At 41.3% G+C, this 20,252-nt stretch overlaps 1 protein-coding gene across 2 annotated transcripts in view; it reads right to left on the bottom strand.

The window, feature by feature from the left end:
• Vcl (vinculin) overlaps positions 1–20,252 on the bottom strand; it is an 88,389-nt gene that overhangs the window by 53,380 nt on the left and 14,757 nt on the right. For both annotated transcript variants that reach the window (XM_005083535.4, XM_005083536.4), the window contains exon 2: positions 4,832–4,902. In XM_005083535.4, the coding sequence (XP_005083592.1) occupies positions 4,832–4,902 (71 nt within the window). The remainder of the gene's footprint in view (positions 1–4,831; positions 4,903–20,252) is intronic.

Here is a 20,252-nt window from a genome sequence, read left to right as displayed (position 1 = left end):
TATGCGTGAGCTTCTGAGCCCTCTGAGTTCTTTTCAATCTTTTGATTACTCCATAAACAATAGAAGCACAAGTAACACAGGCATAATGTCTTATTTGCTCATTTTCAAATCATCTGGTGTATATAAAATAAACCAAAGATCTAACCACCCATTTAGAGCTTGTCTACCAATTAAAGAAAAAAAAAACTCTGCTTATTATTGAGAAGACTGAAAGCCTCACAAATTATTTTTAAGGAAGTCACCAAAACAGCAATACATAGCTATGTTTAATATAGCAAGCGCACAGGGGAGCTACTTTAACATGAGAGTGCTTGCTCTGGGTCAAAAATGCAATGAGGCAGCTGGCAGGCATGAATGATTACCTCACAAAACTCGGCCACCCAGATAAAGTGACAAAAGTCTTCTCATAATAGCAATGGAATGTTTCATAAAAACCTCAAGTTTAAAAACAAACGAACCTTGAAACATCAGAAGTACACAGTAGCCCCATGCAAACAAATGGCATTACATACTATGTTAAGAAAAGAAAAAAATTCTTAAAAAAATATTCTATGCATGTTAATCAACAAGAATTATAGGGCAATTTTGTTTGGGTTCTCAAGATCAAAAGAAAGTAAAAGCTAAATGTAAGTGCTGGTGATATAAAACAAAACACTACTTACCTTAGGTCAAAAGACCTAAATTAGATCCAAGTATGCTTTAATCACTTTAAAATGTATTCCTTGTACATTAATATAAACTAAGTTAAAATCTTTCAGGTAAGTGCCAAAATTATGGTTAACTGATGGAGTATAAAGATGAAACAGGATGCTTCCCCGAGGAAGCGTGTTTAATGGATGGAGCACAGAGCACTCTCTCACACAGCTCATTGATTTATTCAGCAGGCCTAGACATCCCAATATGTCTCAAGACTAATACAAGCTGCAAAATGAATCCCCGATTTGACAGTTACCAGCAGGCTGCTCAGAGCAGCGGTGATGCAGAGGGTAACACTTTGCAGTCCCAGGGCCAGGGCAGCCTGCCAGCAGAACCTGTTCACTCTGCTCCTTCCAGGAAGTTCAGACACAAGACCACAGTGATGTCTGTCCTGAGAACACTGGGGCACTAAGCAGCCTTAGACAGGCCCAAGAACTGACTTCCTCACTGGTTTCTGTTCTACTGCAGAAATAAGAACGAACTTCCCACTTGGGAGGCACAGGCAGGGGGATCTCTACAAAATCAGTTAAAACAGGACAGTCAGGACTACCTAGTAAAACCTGGTCTAAAAAAAAAGAAGAACGTGGTTCTACTGTACTCTGCAAAGGCTTTTCCCCAGGTACACTGGCGGGTGTTACGTCAACCTGACACACAAAACAGGTTATCTGAAAGCAGGGAGCCTCAACTGAGAAGTTTCCATAAGATCTGGCTGTAAGCCATTTTCTTAATTAGTGATGGGGAGGGGCGCAGCCCATTGTGTGTGGAACTATCCCTGGGTGGGTGGTCCTGGGTTCTGGAAAAAAGCAAGCTGAGGAAGCCATGGAGAGTGAGTGAGCCAGGAAGCAGCCTTCCTCCATGGCCTCTGCACCAGCTCCTGTCTCCTGTTGGAGTCCTGTTATCCTATCTCTGGATGATGAACTGTGATGGGGAAGTACAAGCCTCCCCAACTTGCTTTTCGGCTATGGTGTTTACTGGCTGCAACAGAAACCATAACTAAGACACAAGGCAAATTCAAACAATTCACCATAAACATTTCTCCACCGTAAAGAACCAAAGTGAAGCAATCCACACTGACAAAAAATGAATCTGGCCAGTTGACACACAACGTATTCTCCTTCATTTTAGCTCTGAGGCCTATTATCCGATCTGAATTGGGCTATGAACCTTGCTGCAAAACCACTTTCAAGCTGTCATCCTGTGGCTCAAAAAACGCAAAGCTTCTTTCCTGCCAGCTCTGAATTTCCCAGCCAGGCTTTCAAGGACCTTCACCCCTGGACCCACTACCTCACTAGCTGTTTCCTGCCGCCTCCACTGTCTCCCGCCCTCTCCGCTAGGGCCTCCAGACTTGCATCCGCCAGTTACTAGAACGGTTTGCCTTCCCATCCTCTACTCTCCCAAGACACCGTAATGCAGCCTCCTTCCACTAGTCACGCCTACACTGACAGTGTTTATGAAGCCCATTTGTATCACAGCTCCTGAATTTAGTTCTCAAAATATCTCCACTCTTTGCTTCTCTTTAATACACGGGGGAGGGGATAAAAACCTGTAATCCAACTAGTTGCTCAGGAAGCAGAGGCAGAAGAATCTTGAATTAGAAGCCAGATGAGCTACAAGTGAGACTGCAGTTTGAAAAGTAAAAAACAAAAAGAAATCTCATATATATGACAGATCCCAACATGTTCCCACATGTGTGTCTGGAACTATGTACAAATTCTTCTTCCAGTAAAGAAGTCACAATAAAAGGCAAATAGTGTACTATGCTTCAGTGAGAATATAACAAAAACAGTTAGCAGTGATGAGAGGGATGTGTGACTAAATAGTCTCTAGTACTTTTACTTCCCAACCACACTGCTCCTACCTCCTGGAGTTTCCTATCTGCTTTGATCTTATGTATATGGGTGTTCTGTCTCCACAGCTGTCTGCGCACTCTATGCATACACTGCCTGGTGCCTTTGAGAGCCAGAAGGGTCTCCAATGCTCCAGAACTTGGGTTACAGATGGGTGTGAGCTACCATGTGGGTGCTGGGAACCAAAGTCCTTTAGAAGAGCAGCCAGGGCTCTTACCTGCTAACCATCTCTTCAGCCCTCAGTTTTTTACAAGTACAGTATTGGTAAATGTTGTGGTTTATTACTGCTAGTAAACTACTTATGTATCTTTCACGGGGGATTCTTCCAATGTATACTGGTAAGAACTGCTATTCTATATAGCAAAGAGCATGCTAGACAAATAGAAGGCAATCAACAATTAACCGATGAGTGTGTCTAGACATTAATCAATCAGTTTATGTAAATATTAATTAATGCTCAGCTGACTGATGATGATGGATGAAAATAACAAATACAAACACAGAATGAAAGAACTGTCATGCCTGCTGACAGCTTCTAAAGCACATATGACTTCTCAAGAAGTGAGTCTAATATTTTCACAGCACATCATGGCTACTGCTCTCCCAAAGGTTATGACAGTTAAGACAGCGTCTATGGCAGTTATATACCATAGTGCAACAGTGTGGCTGTGATTCGAATCTTGGGTAAACAGTGAATGGGGAACACTTACTTTCCAGTGCAGTCTGAGACCAGGTAACCTGTTCCACCCACAAGAAAAGTTTATTCTGTATTAAAGTGTCTTTGTTTTTTGGGTTTGCTCTGGTTTTGATTTTTGTTGTTGTTATTGTTGTTTGTTCTTTTTTTGTTGTTTTTTTTCTGAAACAGGGTCTCACTATGCAGCCCTGGCTGTCCTGGAACTCACTACATAGACCAGGCTGACCCTGAACTCACAAATATCTGCCTGCGTCTGCCTCCTGAGTGCTGAGATTAAAGATGTTTGCCACCACATCAAGTTTTTAAATGGTTCTTTTACAAGAAGAACTATCCTGAGCACTGAAAGTCCTTCAATGCCAATTAGAAACTAAACTCAGGTTGAATATTTCATATCTAAAATGCTTGAGATCAGAAATAGTTCTGAATTTTAAGGGAATCTTTTTTCACTAGAAATATTCAACCTGTGTGTCACTTTTAACTAATATTAAACTCACTTTTCAATATTCCCTGAAATGACAGTCACATAAGCCAGGATTTGATTTTGAGACTCACTCCAAATCCTGAAATGGCATATCTTCCCTGAAAGCTCTTTATATACGAGATGGTTTGAGTATGGCCCTACCCCCTGGCCAAAGATCTTCTGTCCTCTGTGGTTTTGGTACCCTCTCATTCTAGAAAGTGAAGCTGACAGTAAACTCTAACACTTATCTCCTTCCTTGTGCTGCCTAAGAAGAAGTCACTATTCAGATCCATGGAACATAGACTGGAGAGGCCGCTGAGGTCAGTAATGCCCTGGAAACATCCAAACATCAACGAAATAGCTCCAAGGAATGTCCTACTCAACAGTTCCAAGGATGTAATTAATTGTTCCCATCTGTTTCCCTCTGTCCTTTCCTCTTCAAGCCAAGACCATCTATTTTTTGCTTCCTGACTTTCTAAAGAAAAGCAAGGAAAGTGTAACTATTATGTTTTAAATGTTAGTGTATTTACTTGTCTCCGGGGCTGACTAAGACACTCATCTTGTTTGGGCTTTAAGCTACAATAAAATTTCAGTGTAGCTAATTAAGTGATAGACTTTTTAAATAAAATACTCAGTGATTTTCCCATGTTCTCATGGAAGCCAAGGGTTTTGCCTCCTGGTACAGTGAAGGTTCAACCTCTGAGCTCCCACCTTTGATTAACCTTACATGAGTAACTGCCTCACTGAAATATGTACCATGACAACCTTCTAATTCTATTTTTCCTTCCATGTCTATTGGTTCACAGTCTCCTCATCAAACAAGGTTTTGAGGCTACTCTGAAATAAAGTTTATACAAGAAGAGCAGGGAAAAGACTCATTATTTTTCATTTCCAATTGCCAGAGTAAGGGATTGCTCCCCTAGTTACCACCGGGAGTCATCTATCAAAAACAAAAACAAGGGGCTCTTTTCTTTAGGATTCATTTTATTTTTCATCTCCACATACACATGAACACATGTGCATGAAGACAGACAGACAGACAGACAGACACACCCACACAGACACACACACACACACAATTTACTTTGTCTAAAAGTATTATTCTATTTAGTAACAAATGCTTTAGTTACTTACTTAATAAATGCTGGTGGCATATCTCTCTTCAAAATCTGATCCTCGGTGGTCTGAACTGTCTCTTTTCCAACCTACAAGAGGAAGGCATGAGTCAAGCATAAATTCTTAGACTGTCAGTAACTTTTACTTAAGCATGTCTCAAGCATACTTTAAGACACAGTGAGTCCAGGTATGGTAACATGCACCTGCAATCCCATCACTTTGGTTTTCTGAGGAAGATTGTTACCAGTTTGAGGCCAGCCTGAACAGACAGTACCAGTCAAAACAACAACAGCACAACAAAAAAACCCTTCATAATCTAGTTTTGAAAGAAAATGTTTGAATTTTCAATTATTAAGATCAACAAACCAGGCATGGTGGCACACAGCTATACCCCCATAGGTTCAGGAATTCAGGGTAATCCTTATCTACACAGTAAGGTCAAAGCCAGCCTAAGATGCATGAGAACTTGTCTCAAAGAGAGAGAAAAAATATGTTCCCATAACATGTTTTACAATATAATTAGAAAACAATTATGAAACCCAAACACAGTGAGGGCTGTTACCACATCTCTAGGGAAACTTGGGGTCATCGCTGACAACAGTGAGAGAATAGAGAAACCTGCTGAAAATATACATGCAAATGCTATACTGAAAACCATAAAGGTCACATAAATATACAACTTAAGCAGGCTAAAATTAATATACAAAATATTATGCACACAAATACATTTGGGGGAAGGAAAAGAAGGAGAGAGACTGAAAGAAATATCTGATGAAATTCTGACTCTAATACTAGAAATCAAACAAGAAAACATGCAACTTTAATAGTAACACATATATATATATGTACACACACATATATGTATATATATACCTGAAAATTATATGCTTTTCTATAATTAAAGAACTTGAAAAGAAATAATATATACTTTTGAATGCCAACAATGCAGTTCCACACTCTACAAGTAGCAACATAAACATGCACATTCTCTGTTGGCATTTGCTTCTGTATCTTAGGAAACATAAAAATTGTCACAGCTGGGGCTGGAGAGATGGCTCAGAGGTTAAGAGCATGGACTAGTCTTCCAGAGGTCCTGAGTTCAATTCCCAGCAAACAACATGGTGGCTCACAACCATCTGTAATGAGATCTAGTGCCCTCTTCTGGCATGCAGGCATACATGCAGACAGAACACTGTATACATAATAAATAATTTTTTTTTTGGTTTTTACGAGACAGGGTTTCTCTGTATTGTTTTGGAGGCTGTCAGTCCAGCCCAGCCTCGAACTCACAGAGATCCACCTGCCTCTGCCTCCCGAGTGCTGGGATTAAAGGCGTGCACCACCACCGCCCGGCTCATAATAAATAAATTTTTTAAAAATTGCCATAACTAAGAACTCCATATTGAGTGATGATTATAATATTCACAAAAGTATTCAACTATGATGTTATTCTTAGCAGGCAAAGTCCTTTTAACAATTAAGCCAATTATGACAGCTTTATTTGGAGGGAGGCCAATATGGTTATACTTCTGACCTTATATTTCACTTAAGAGAACTACAGCGAGGTATGGTAGTTCACACCCACAGTCTCAAAGTCAGGAAGCAAAGGCAGGAGGTGACAAGGGCACACCCTAGGCTATGGCATGAGCTCCAGGCCAATCTAAGTCACAAAACCAGCTTGCAGCTAGAGGTCAGGGTTAACATACTAAGCTGGCACGTAAAAGGCTTTCCGTTCAATTCCCAGCTAAGAAAAAAAGAAACTAAACATTTTTTAAATATAGTTTGCCAACTGCAAGAGGCAAACAATGTGCCCAGTGAAATTCACCATCTTTATCAGCATTTATCACCTTAGGCAGGCTAAAGCTAAACCACATTATATTACAGAAATGTAAAATTTCTTAAGTCCTTGTTAAGGAGCATCTTAATCCTACTTAGCCATTCCACTTTTAGCTTGCGTTTAAAGAAAAAGGTGAAATTGGACGGTGCATACTTTTAATCCCAGCATTTGGGAGGCAGAGGCAGGCAGATCTCTGTGAGTTCAAGGCCAGCATGGCCTACAGAGTGAGTTCCAGGAAAGTAGGGACAACGCAGAGAAACCCTGTCTGGAAATACCAAAACCAAAACCAAAAAAGAAAAAAACAAAAACCAAGCTGAAAAAAGTGAGCAAGAAAAATCCCTAAATGCACAATAAATCAACTAAAGAAAAACCTGCAATAAACTATTCTTAGGGAATACAAGTGATGCATAAATTACTGAAGACAGCTTTTTTCTTCTATCAAGTTAATAGCTCAGAAAATGCATCAGACAGTGCTGTGTAAGAGCCGGGCTTCTGCAGACAATAGACTGTCTGTAGCATAATAAAACTCTTTCAAATCAGCAGCTGGTTGAAGAGTTTCTCAGATCAAATATGACAGAATATTTCCAGATGTATTGTTCACTATGTTTGCCAGCTGAAAACAGCCATTCAAAAACCTATGGGCTATGCTTTCATGAAGTAAAAGACAAAAGTTCAGGCATGAAGTCAATGGTTCATACTAAGTATAACGGACTTGAAAGAACATTCACAGTTAAGACACATGAAGATTCTTTTAATATATACATAGGGAGCAGGAGGATGGAGAAAGAGAGGGAGATCCTCTCAAATCCCCTTTTAAAAAGTGAAGGCTATTCAGGGTTACTGAGCCACATGTCAGACGCTGTTCGGGAACTAAAGATGGAGCAGACAGTAAGCTTCCTGCCACTATGGGTCCTACATTCTAGTAGGGTTATACAGACAGCCACAAGTAAATAGGCTGGGGATGGCGCTCAGTTGGCAGAAGGCCTGCCTCACATGCCGGAAGCTCTGGATTTGATCCTCAACACTGCCTAACCTAGGAGTAGTAGGATATTCCGGAGGCAGATATACATGGTGCACAGATACACATACACAGGCAAAACACACACACACATACAGTAAAAATTTAAAAATAAATAAAAGTAGACAAAAGAGTCTGTTCTAAAGAAATAATATTAGAGCTGAAACTTTGAAACTAATTTTATCCTGAAGACCTGGGATGGGCCGAGTTAGTGGCCATGCTACTCTGGAGACTGAGTAGGAAGACGGCAAGTTCTCTCTGGGCCACCCTGAATACCCTACTGAGACCCTGTGTCAAAGGTACAACCCTAGTCTACCTACTTCCCTTCTTCTTTGTTCTGCTGTATTTTCAGTTATAAAACATGGGTACTATAGAAACTGTCTGTATGGTCACAGAGAGACTGGAGAAAACGTATTTCCTGTCATCTCTTGCTTGACGGCTTCAAATCTCAAGTTTTGTCATTAGTTTGCCTAGAAAGGCTTTATCAGTTTTGTTCACAAATCACAAGATATCATTATGGCCCACTATACCCTGACACTGGCTTCTCTGGATACCCTGGACTTTATGATAGGACACTGAAGTCGAGAAGTAGGACAGCATGACAGCCCTTCAACAAACCTGCAGGTCAAGTCAGCCCAACTCTGTCTGTCCTTTCTAGATCACATCCTTCACTGAAGCCAGTCCAGCCGCTCTTTCTGATTCAGTAAACCATGTACTCAAACATCTGACTGAACCCTTGCCTGGGCTCTTTTTTCTGGTGGAACTATGCAATCCTTTTCAAGAGATCATGTGGTGAAAACATAAAACTGGTTCATGAGTAACTTAGGAATGAGTTACTACTAGGAAGAGTCAGGAGACAAGTTCAGGGTTAGCAAATTTATGCTCTGTGTTTGTAAGTCCAGTTTTAGAAGGAGATGTATCTCACACATGTACAGCACTAAGTCACCAAAACACCTGGCCTGTTAAGCCAAAGGCTGATACACGATAGAAAGTGGCAGCTCGTTCATTGTTCCAGACTAGCTAGTAAATACTTGTGACCTCAGTCGTTTAATTAGTTTTTCTTTAACTGCTTCTTCCGCCACTATGACCTAACTGCCCTTAGGGGCTGGAGAGATAGCTCAGTGATTAAGAGCACTGTCTGCTCATCCAAAGGACCTAAGTTCACATTCCAGCATCCAAGTCAACAATTTCACAACTACCTGTGACTTCAGCTCCAGAGATCCAATTTTCTGGCCTCTAACTGAGACACACACACACACACACACACACACACACACACACACACACACACACACTAATAATAATAGATAAAGAGTTTTTAATTGAAGTGTTAAAATTTAGCAATAAAGTTGGTAAACTTTTGATGAACTCTTTAGTAATGTATTAATAACAAAGAAAATATTAAAGTGAATAAACTGTTTTTGGACTGCAAAAAAAATTAACCAAATAGTTCATGATAAATTAAATCAATACTATTGTAATTCTTACACATGAAGGCAAATAAACAGACATTTTCTACTGAAAAACTCAGGGGCCTGAGAGACGGCTCAACAGTTAAGTGTAGATCTGGTGTTCTGGGAACCTGAGTTCAAATCCCAGGACCCGTAGCAGGTGGCTCACAACTACTTGTAACTCCAGCTCCAGGGGATTCCAACACCCCTGGCCTCTCTGCACACCTGTATTTGTACACTTATCCATTCACAGACACATACATACAATTCAAAAAAAATTTTTTGGTTTTTCCGAGATAGGGTTTCTCCGTGGCTTTGGAGGCTGTCCTGGAACTCGCTCTTGTAGACCAGGCTGGCCTCAAACTCATACAGATCCACCTGCCTCTGCCTCCCAAGTGCTGGGATTAAAGGTATGCGCCACCACTGCCCAGCTAAAGATAATTTTCAAAATTTTAAATGCAGAGAAAATATTAGCAAATAGTTCTTAGTTATCCGAGGTTCTGAGCAAGTTGTCTGATCACTATTTTAAAATAACACTTTCATAATTACCTAACTTTATAGTAAATATTTGTTTTCACTTCCAAACTTCAATTTTATGGCTCTGTAGTATTCAGATTTGTTCACTGCTAGTCATTGCTCTTAAGACCTGATTTATACTCAATCCAATAATCAGATGTTCCCTGCCAACTATGTGTCACCTAGGTGACAGAAAGAGAAAAAGAAACAACACATCCTTGGACACATGAACTGAAATAGTAGTAGGGAATGAAAAACAGGCCTGGGAGCAGCTTCAGGGAACTTGGCAGGAAGCCTTGTTTCTTATGAAGAATCTTACTTTGTTCTGTAGGTAATTTAAATCTTTTGTTCAATATGTGACTTTCAGCTCAAACATTCTATATAAGAAGGCTTTTGTCTTCTGCCATTGTTATTATTACTCTTTTCATCACAACCTACTCAAGTTCAGAAATGTGGAATCGTTGGTTTCTTTCCAGAAGAAAAAAAAGGGTGGCTAGCCAAATCACTACCTGGACTAAAAAGTATGTTGATACAGATGCCTCCCTTAGCTAAGGTAAATGTAAGAAAATGGTTAAGACAGAACACAGCAGAGAGGATTCAGATTACCAATTTGTATAGTGTAAGTGGTAACTATAGTGTTTTACGAAAGGTGGCAAGGTAGCAGGCATGTGAGTGCTGTAATCGTCATAATCTCCAATGATGCAGGAGGACTGTGAGGTAAGACAATGTTCAGATAACAGGATCTTTTCCTCCTTCCTCCCTTCCTTCCTCCCTTCCTTCCTCCCTCCCTTCCTTCCTTCCTTTCTTCCTCCCTTCCTCCCTCCCTTCCTCCCTCCCTCCCTCCCTCCCTTCCTTCTAATACACGACCTTACTATGTAGCTCTGGCTGGCCTAGAACTCACTATAACAATTAGGATGAACTTGAGACCAGGGGACCTTAGTATCACAGAGATCCCCTGACTCTGCCTCTGGAGTACTGAGATTAAAGGCATGCACCACCACACTCAGCCAAACAATAGGATCTTAATGTAAGCCTTTATGTTGCCACAGTCCACAACAATCACAAGCAAACAGCAGCACATGGATGGACGTAAGACGTCAGATGAAAAGAGACATCTACATGGCACGCCACGCAGAAGACGCAAAAGAAACCTAAGATGAATTTCTTGCTCCTGGCTCAAGGGTCCAAGTCAACAGGAACAGAGGGAAAGCCAGAGCATAGGGGGAAAGGACTGTTCAGATGGAGCTGTTTAATGAGCAATTCACTTACTGGGGCTGGGGAAGGCATTGAGTTGAACAGTGAGGTGTCTCTAGAAGTCAGACAATAAACGCAGTTAAGAACCAACAACACTAACAGGTAACATCTGCTTAAAGAGTAAGTTAGTACAGTTAGGTGCAGGGTCTCACACTTGTAATCCCGTAACTCAGAAGGCCAAGGCAAGAGACCCGCTGCATGTGAGGCCAGTCTGAGTCTCAGAGCAAGACTCAGTCTCAAAAAGAGGGGACGAGCAACATTTTCATCTGCCCAGCCTTCCTGCTATGAGATGCTCACAAGAGTCTGAACTATGAGAAAATTTTCACATTAACACGTAATTCGGATCCCCAGGCTTCCTTAAAGATTAGGAAAATCTGACTGTGTTGTCCTATTTCCCCAAGACAATAAACTAGAGATGGTAATAACTCGCCAGGGCTATACTGTTCTACAACCGTCCTCAAAACTCTTTAGTGTCCCACAGTTAGCCTGTTTTACTTAGTAATTACTTGGCTGCTGTTGCGTTATCTGACTTTAACAAACAAGATTCCATTTTAATCAGTACAGTGCATTAGGTTAGTTCCCTAATACCATGAGCTTTATTGAAAATGCCTATTGCACTAATGATGAAGCATTCTATTGTCCCCCAAGTATGTATCTACACACACACAAAAAAAAAGTTAGACTGCAGAAAGGCACATCATGGAAAATAGAATTTCAGATGACTTTTATTTTGTTAATCCTTTTCTGTACATTCCAGATTTAGGGGGTAGAAGTGAGTATGTGTTGCCTTCATAATCAAGAAATTCAAAAGTGTTGGCCATGGCGGCACATACCTATAATCTCAGAGCTCTGGGGTTAAGACAAGAGGATGCTAAGTCTAAGGCTAGCCTGTAATGCAAAGAGAATTCAAGGTTACATTGAGCATTTAAGGCCAGCATGACACATATGCTGTCTTTAAAAAAAAAAAAACAGGAAATAAATTCATACTCATACTTTATCACCAATTCTTTAGTACATATTTATATGTAACAATTTATAAATTGTTAGTGCTGAAAGTTGCCACTTCTAACAAATTTCAGTAAACTAATGTATATGTGCACAAACAACACAGTCATGTGAGTCAAATGGCAGATGAACAATGTTAACCACAAGCTCTAATGTCAAACAAGCTCATCCAACACCATAGTTTCCTGGAGCTCAAGTTAAGCTGTCTTGGCAGCAACTGTTTATTCTAGCCCAATGACTGAGTCTGAATGCATTAATTAAGGATGGATAAATGTTAGCATAGAACCCTATTTATAAAGACACTGAATAGGCTCCCAAAGTGCAAAGGCTTCCAAGTGCAAATACTTGATCCTCTCTCAACTCAAAATCCTTCCACAGGCTTTACAACGACTTACAGCTGTCTTCTGGGCAGGCAGTACCTGCCTCACTAACCACTTCCTTCCCAATTCCCTCAAAGACACGCAAGGTGGTCACCTTCATGGATTGGGGACTGCAGGGGAAGAGTACAGCAGTCTACCCCAGACACCTCATTTTAGAAATGAAGCTCTGGGCTGGAGAGGTAGCTTGGTGACAGAATACCTGCCTACCATGTGCAAAGCTCTGCATTCAGTCCCAGGGAGGGCAGGAGGGATGGGGGAAGGGGAGGGGAAGGGGGGAGGGAGAGGGGAGGGAGGGAAGCAATGAGGTTAGCATAGTTAGAGGCCCACCAAATACTGAAGTGGTTTTCATGTTGATTTCAAACATACCTAAGTGAATTCTAGATCCCTCAACTCCCAAGTTTGGTCCTGCCTCAAATGATAATAAATCAAGCATTAACCATAGGAAAATAAAAAAAGAATGGTTTTTTTGTTTGTTTTGGGTTTTGGTATTAAAAAGATTACTTAAAAGGAGAACTCAGTAGCATCTCAGTTGGTTATATTAAGTAATCATTGCATATTCATAAATACTGATGAGGAAAAAAAATCTTTGGGAGACCTGAATGTAATCCTTAATAAATGTTTCAAGTAGAGCACAAATTTCTTTTATTTTTATCGATTACTTGGTTTTATTTGTTTTTGTTTTGTTTTCTGACTTGACAGGGTCTTGCAATGTACTCCCGGTTGACCTAGAACTGGTTATGTAGACCAGGCTAGCATCACATTTGTGGCTAGTTTTCTCTCTCAGCCTCTTTACTGCTAGGGTTACAGGTATACATAAAATATAAATAAATAAATTTAATATAGCACATGCTGTTAAGTCAGGACCTTATTACTTCATTAAATCCTATAACAGCTATAGAAGGTGGGTACCACACATTTTCTCATGGAGGGGGGGACTGATTTGCCTAAAATGTTATTCAGATTGTTCATCTGAGGAGGTCACGCTCTAACCCTAACTGGAAGAAACCCCAGCAAATAGAAGCTGCTGTCTATTATGTCTCTTAAAATGACTAAGCGAGCTCCAATGATGCTTGATGCTTCCTAAAGTAAGTTGACAACACATAAATAAGATGCAGGATCAGGATGCAGTTTGCCTTAGTCAGTGATTGCCGTGAAAAGACGCTATGATCACGGCAACTCTTTTTTTGTGGGGGGAGGGGTGAGACAGGTCTCTCTGTGTCATAGTCCTGGCTATCCTGGAACTCACTCTAGATCAGGTTGGCCTCCAACTCACAGAGATTCGCCTGCCTCTGCCTCCTGAATGCTGGGACTAAAGGCATGGGCCACCACCACCCAGTACCATGGCAACTCTTATAAAAGGAAACATTTAATGGGGGTGGCTTATAGTTCAGATGTTCAATCCATTTCATAGTGGCTATACATAAACGCATGTAAGGATTCAGGCATTATGCTGGCCTGCCCCTTTCACCTGGAAGAATGCACTCAGGCAGTACCCTGGTCAGCCCAGGGTTCCATAACTACTAGTCTGCACGCAGGTGCAAAGGACCCCTTTAAAAGAAAGACCCCGGCCCACTTATGCTCTCTTTTCCTTCTCTCTTTCCCGCTGTTGCCCTGAGGACTTTTCCTGTCTCCCACTTCTCTTCTGTCATCTTTCTCTCTGTCTCTGTGTCTCTTTACCTCTTTTCTCTTTCCTTCCCCCTTCCCTCCCCTTTCTAACAAAACCTCTCACTCAAGCTGCCTTCCCCCACAGCGACACACTACCTCCAACAAAGCCACACCTCCTAATAGAGCCCCTCCCCATGGGCTTATGGGGGCCAATTACATTCAAACTACCACACAGTCTGACTGACAAACTGTCTTGGCAAGGCTTCCAGAGGCAAGATCAATCAGGTTCATTTGGGTTTGGTCTCCTTAGGAAATACCAAGTAAGTAGAAACTACGGCTCCCTGGCATTCACAGAAAAATTGGTAGCAGCAGCATATGTCTTTCAGAGACAGGAGGTATCCTAGGGATACCCTAGCTAACCAGTCTAGCCAGCAAGTGGGCTTCAGGTTTAACAAAAACAAATTAAGGTGTTGAGCTTAAGAAAAACACTCAGCATCAACCCAGCCTCCACCTGAATGCAGGTGTACAACACAGTGCGCTCACTCCTCTCCATCTCTATCTATCTCTATCTCCCTCTCCATCTCCCTCTCCTTCTCCCTCTCCCTCTCCATCTCCCTCCCCATCTCCATCTCCATCTCTATGTCTATCTCCCTCTCCATCTCTATCTCTATCTCCTGAAGCCAAAATCTGAAATAGTAACCCAGAGGCAAAAGTCTTGAAATGTCTTCATTAATGCTAAGAGCCATTCTGCTTGCTAATTGGAGATCATTCAGAGTCCTTTTACAATACAATAATTGAATCTGGCTCCAGGCCATAATAAACACTCTGACCCATTAAATCAGGGCCAAACGCAACATTTCACTACTTCTTTGTTAGTGGACAAACAGCACTCAAGCATCAATTTCTCATGAGCAGCCAGAGATCAAAATTCTATTCTGTAAAATACAGGAACCAAAGGACAAGGCTGCCAATTAAAAAGCTGGAAAAATAGACTTTCAGGACATCAACACTAAACAAACTTCCAAAGCTGCACCTTTAAAAGCTTTTCTTCTAAGTGTTTTGTTTTGTTTAACTGGCGTGGGGGCGGGGAGGGCAGGGGCACACATACTAAATGGACCACACAACAAGTAGTGATCAGAGGACAACTTTGAGGAGCTGGTTCACGCCTTCCACCTTAATGTGGGTTCTGGAGATTGAACTCAGATCATCAGGCTTGCACAACAAGCACTTTTGACCACTGAGCCATCGTTCCTACCCTCTTACAGGTGATTTTAATTTTTCAGCAAATGTAAACACAATTCAGCGTGACTCCATACAGGCTGAGCACCGACTTGGCTAAAACCATGCTGAATAGCACTGCACCTCCAGACCAAACTAGCCAAGATTACTGATTTAAAAAAATAGTTTAAAAACTGCAAGCCACCAACACAATACTATTTGGGTTTTTTGCCTTCTGCATATTATATTTCATCCTAGCTCTAACAGAGCATTGGGCTAGCCAAGAGAAAGACTTATGGGACTATCAAGCTTGTTTCTTTTGCTTGCAGTACAAAATATCAATACTACAATCTAGGTTTTAAACATTTGTCAGAGGTAACTGAACCCATTAGGATGTTCCAAACCTACTATCTCAAATGACTATTCCCTGATGAGCAAAATAAAAACTGAATTAGGCAGAACTGAGAGAATAAACAATTGATTAGTTTGTTGTTGGGTTTTTTGGTTAGTTTTTTTTTTTTTTCTGTTTTGGGGGGAACTGTTGTTAAAGTATTAGAAGGATAAAAAGATGTCTCAGCCATTAAGAGCTCTGGCTGCTCTTTCAGAAGACCCAGGTTCAATGCCCAGTGTCCAGAGGGTGGCTCCCAACCATCTGTGACTCCATGCAGTTCCCAGGAATCTGGCAATGCATGTATATAAGGCACAGACATCCACGCAAAAGTCTCAATGCCGGCCAGACGTCATGGAGGGGGCACAGGATACAGCAGGATCAACGCTAGATTTTGATTTTGGTTTCTCCTCTGCCAGAGGAATGTGCTTTATACACACTGTTGATTATGTCTGAGAATACACTTTCCTGTTCTTAAAATGTGTCTATTGCATTAGAACCTCTCTGAGTCTATTTAGAAGTCTCTAAACCTACTTTTGGTTTGGTAAGGATTTTTTTTTGGTTTTGTTTTGTTTTGTTTTTAAGGGGACAGATAGTAAATATTGTGGGCTTTGTAGCCATATGATATGTCATAATTTTTTCAACTGTCATTTTTAAATGTGAAAGTAGCCATACAGAATCTGTAAATTAACAGGCATGGCTATATTCCAAATTTGTTTTTTCCTTATGGACACTGAAACTTAAAATCTTATCATGTCATGTGTCATGAAGCATTTCTTCTCAAACGGTTAAAACTGAAAAGAATGAGCTGGGGTTGCACATCTGTAATACTGGCACCAAGGAAGCTGAGCTGAGTTAGCCAAAGATGTAAATATTATCCTTAGCTCCTGAACAATAGAAATTTGGTAGAGGTTACAGTTCACTGAACCCTGTTTTCAAAAGAGAGCTAAGTCAAGGGAGGGACTGTGGTCGGATAGTCCTCAACAGATAGAATAAGAAATTAGGGCTGGAGAGATGGCTGAGGGACTAACAGCCCTTGTTCTTGCAGAGGACCAGGGTTAATTCCTAGCACTAACAGAGGAGCTCACAACAGACTATAATTCCACTTCCAGGGGATCTGACACCCTCTTCTGACCTCCCTGGGCACCAGACAGGTGTGGTGCACATTCATCAGGCAAAACACTCATACGCATTAAATAAAATTTTAAAAACTAAAAAAAAAGTATTTTATATTTAAGCTAGAAGACACGATAGAGGAAGGTTAGCAGATTTCTCAGCAGGAAGATGCTGAGATTAGTGTTACAGTTAAGAAAGATTTACTCAGCAACCATGGGTAGAGGGGGAGATAAAAAGCCAATCAGCCTAATACATGCTAGTGGTTTTAAAGGTAGAAAAGAAAAACAACAACAACAAAAAAGATCAGCCAAATGTCATTGAAAAAGAGGAAAAATAGTGTGTTTATTTCATTACTAAGTGTGAGAAAAGAGGCATCTCTTTCTCCTTCCTGGGGCGCAGGACTCAAGAGCCAGAGGAGTCTGCCTTTGGATGGGCACTGAAGAACCCAGCAAGTGTAACACCAAATGGTGGTCTGAAGACACAGAAGACATGGCACTTTGGCCAGGCACTGGTGGCACACACCTTTGACCCAGCACTCAGGAGGCAGAGGCAGGAGGATCTCTCTGAGTTTGAAGTCAGCCTGGTCTACAAGGGAATTCCAGGACAGCCAAGACTATTACACAGAGAAACCCTGTCTTGAAAAAAACCAACAAAAAATACACATACACTGAAAAACATAACAAACAAGCAATAATACACAATAGACCCATAAACCAGGTGCAATGGTGCACACCTGTAATTCCAGCATTGAAAAGGCAGAAGCAAAGAATTGTCATGAATTTGAGGTCAATCTGAGCTACGTAATGAATCCTGGGTCAGCCTGGGCTATGTGAGCCCTCATCTCAAAAATCTAGACAGACAGACAGACCAGCTGGATGTGGTGGTGAATGGCTGTGATTCCAGCACTTGGGAGGCAGAGTTAGGAAGATCAGGAGTTTGAGACCACATAGTCCTTGGCTACTTAGTGAGCTTCCAAAAATCTAAACACCACACAGCACACATACTTGGAATTCATAAAACAAACAAGTTGGCTTCTTCTGTTTTTGAGACAAGATATTCCCATAGAGTCTAGGCTCTTCTCAATTCACTATTTATTCCTGGTTGGCCTTGAACTTGTATGTGCTACTGTGCCCAACTAACAAATGAACTTTAAGAATTATTAACTTATTTGTCCTAGTAAAACTCTTGTGTGGGTTTTACAGGGAAGGGAATTAAAGCTAATAGGATGTGAGTAATTTGTCCATGTTCATCTCTTGATTTGGGGTTGTGTAGTATGTCTTAGCTATTAAGAAATAATGCTGCTATTTCATCATAATTTTAACGCTTTAAGAAATCTGGACTCTGTCCCTGATGGATGTAAGGTTCTAATGGACTTGGGCTAGGACTGTGAACTAGCCTCTAATGCTGGAGAGTACACATGTGATCAAAAGTAGGCCAAAGGCCATTTTTCAGAATGTAGTAGGAAGACAAGAAGGGAGTTTGTTTTCCTTTAGAGGCTGTTTTTGAACTGTGCGGGGATTTGCCTGCGAAAATGGGAGAACCTATTGAGAGTGAATATAAAGAGATGAGTATAAATGTATAGTTAGGAGTAGGGGAGAGTTAACAACGAGACTACTGAAGTAGATCAGGCCTGCTGGGGAAGGAACGTTTTTGTCACAAAGGAGAGAAAAACTGACTTGTGACTATGTAAAATGGTCACTTAGTTTAAAACTTAAAAGGTAAAAGGATTAGGGTTGAAATCTCACTCAGAGCTCCTCTCACTCCAAGCTCCAGCCACTGGGTTCTCTCCATCCTCCTAGGAAATCAGGAGCATAGGAAGCAGTCTTGGGAAAGAGCTTTTAGAGAAATCAGGTGTGTTCCATCAGATATTTATGCCTTTTATACAAGTCATGACTTGTACTGTGTCTTTGTCCAATTGTTTATCATCACATTTTGTAGAATACTTCTTATTAGTACTACAGAACTTCCTTTTCTTTTAAAAGTATTTTTAAATTTACTTTTATGTGCATTGGTGCTTTGCCCGCATGCATGTCTGTGTGAGGGTGTCAGATCTTGGTGTTACAGACAGTTGTTGGCTGCCATGTGGGTGCTGGGAATTGAACCCAGGTTCCCTGGAAGAGCAGTCAGTGTGCTCTTAACTGCTGAGTCATCTTTCCAGCCCCTTAAAAATATTTATTGCTGGTTTTGTTTTAGTGTTGCTGTGGGTGTGCGCCTGCCTGTGCATGCACGTAGCAGTTAGAGGACAACTCTGTGGAACTGGTGCTCTCCTCCCATCTCCGTCGGCTCTGAGGACTGAACTCAGGCCATCAGGCTCGTCCGGCAATTTTACTCACCCACTGAGACACCTTACTGGCTATTTTCTCTTTTTAGCAGTTACGGAATACAGTACTCCCTCTTCTTCCAGGAGAGGTCTGTTCTGAAATCTGTGGTGGATGCTTGAAACAACAGTCAGTACTGAACGACAGATACATGTTTGGTAGAGTACTTTCCTAGAATACACATCAAGTCGAGCAGTGGCGGCGCACACCTTTAACCCCAGCACTGCGGAGGCAGAGGCAGGAGGATCTCTGAGTTTGAGGCCATCCTGGTCTACAGAAAGTTCAGGACAGAGAAAACAAAAACAGACACACACACACACACAAAAAGAATGCATAATAAACTCTGGATTAGATCTACAGCACAGCAAACAAAAATTTTAAAAAGGCAATACTGCATGATTCCAAAGGTACCAAAAGTAGTCAAATTCACTAAGACTAAAGGTAATGGAATATGCCAGTAGCTGGGAAGAAGATATGTGGTCAGTTGGGAGAGGCGTGTTATAGTAATGCCTGTACAACAACGCGAATGCACTTAATATCACAAAACTGTGTGTGTAAAAATGGTGACATACTACGCATATTTTATCACAACAAACAAAAATCCTAAGGACTAAAAATAGGGCTAAAGTACATGGCTGGAAGGCTCAGTAAAGTAGCTGCCACAGAAGCATGGAAGCCTGAGTGTGTATCCCATCACCCCCCTAAGAAAAAGCTGGGTGTGGCAGCACACACCTGTACTCCCAGAGCTGGGGAAAGGCACACAGGAGGATCCCTGGAGGTTGCTGGCCAGCCGTCTTAACTGAATCAGTAAGCTCCAGGTTCCCTGAAAGATTGTGTCTCCAAAGGTTAAAGTGGCAGGTGACGGAAGAAGTCACCTCACACCAGCTGTTGGCTACCACAAGAACACCCACACACACCCACACACACAACACACACCCACTCACACACACCACATACACAACACACACACAAAACACACCACATACAAACACACACACAACACACAATGGCACAAAGTGGGGAGAACCAAAAATCCCTACACGCAAAACAAAATATTATCCTGATGTTTCACATTCTAAAAGTACCTTGTATTTTCAACTACAGTATTACATTCTGGAGTTTCTGTATTCCAAGATGCTTTTGATTAGAACAATATTATCAGTTTTAGTATTATTAAAATATGATTAAGGAAAAAGAGTATCAAAACTGGAGCACGTAACTGCTCTTGCAGGAGTCTACGGTTTGGCTCCCAGAAGACACATGCCAGCTCATAAGCATCTGTAACTATGTTCCAGGTGATCCACCACCCTCTTCTGGCCTTCACAGGCACACA

This window comes from Mesocricetus auratus, unplaced genomic scaffold (genome assembly GCF_017639785.1).
Source record: "Mesocricetus auratus isolate SY011 unplaced genomic scaffold, BCM_Maur_2.0 Super-Scaffold_100053, whole genome shotgun sequence".
NCBI lineage: Eukaryota > Metazoa > Chordata > Mammalia > Rodentia > Cricetidae > Mesocricetus > Mesocricetus auratus.
The sequence above is the reverse complement of the archived record's forward strand: the minus strand, read 5'-3'. Positions and strand labels throughout refer to the sequence as shown.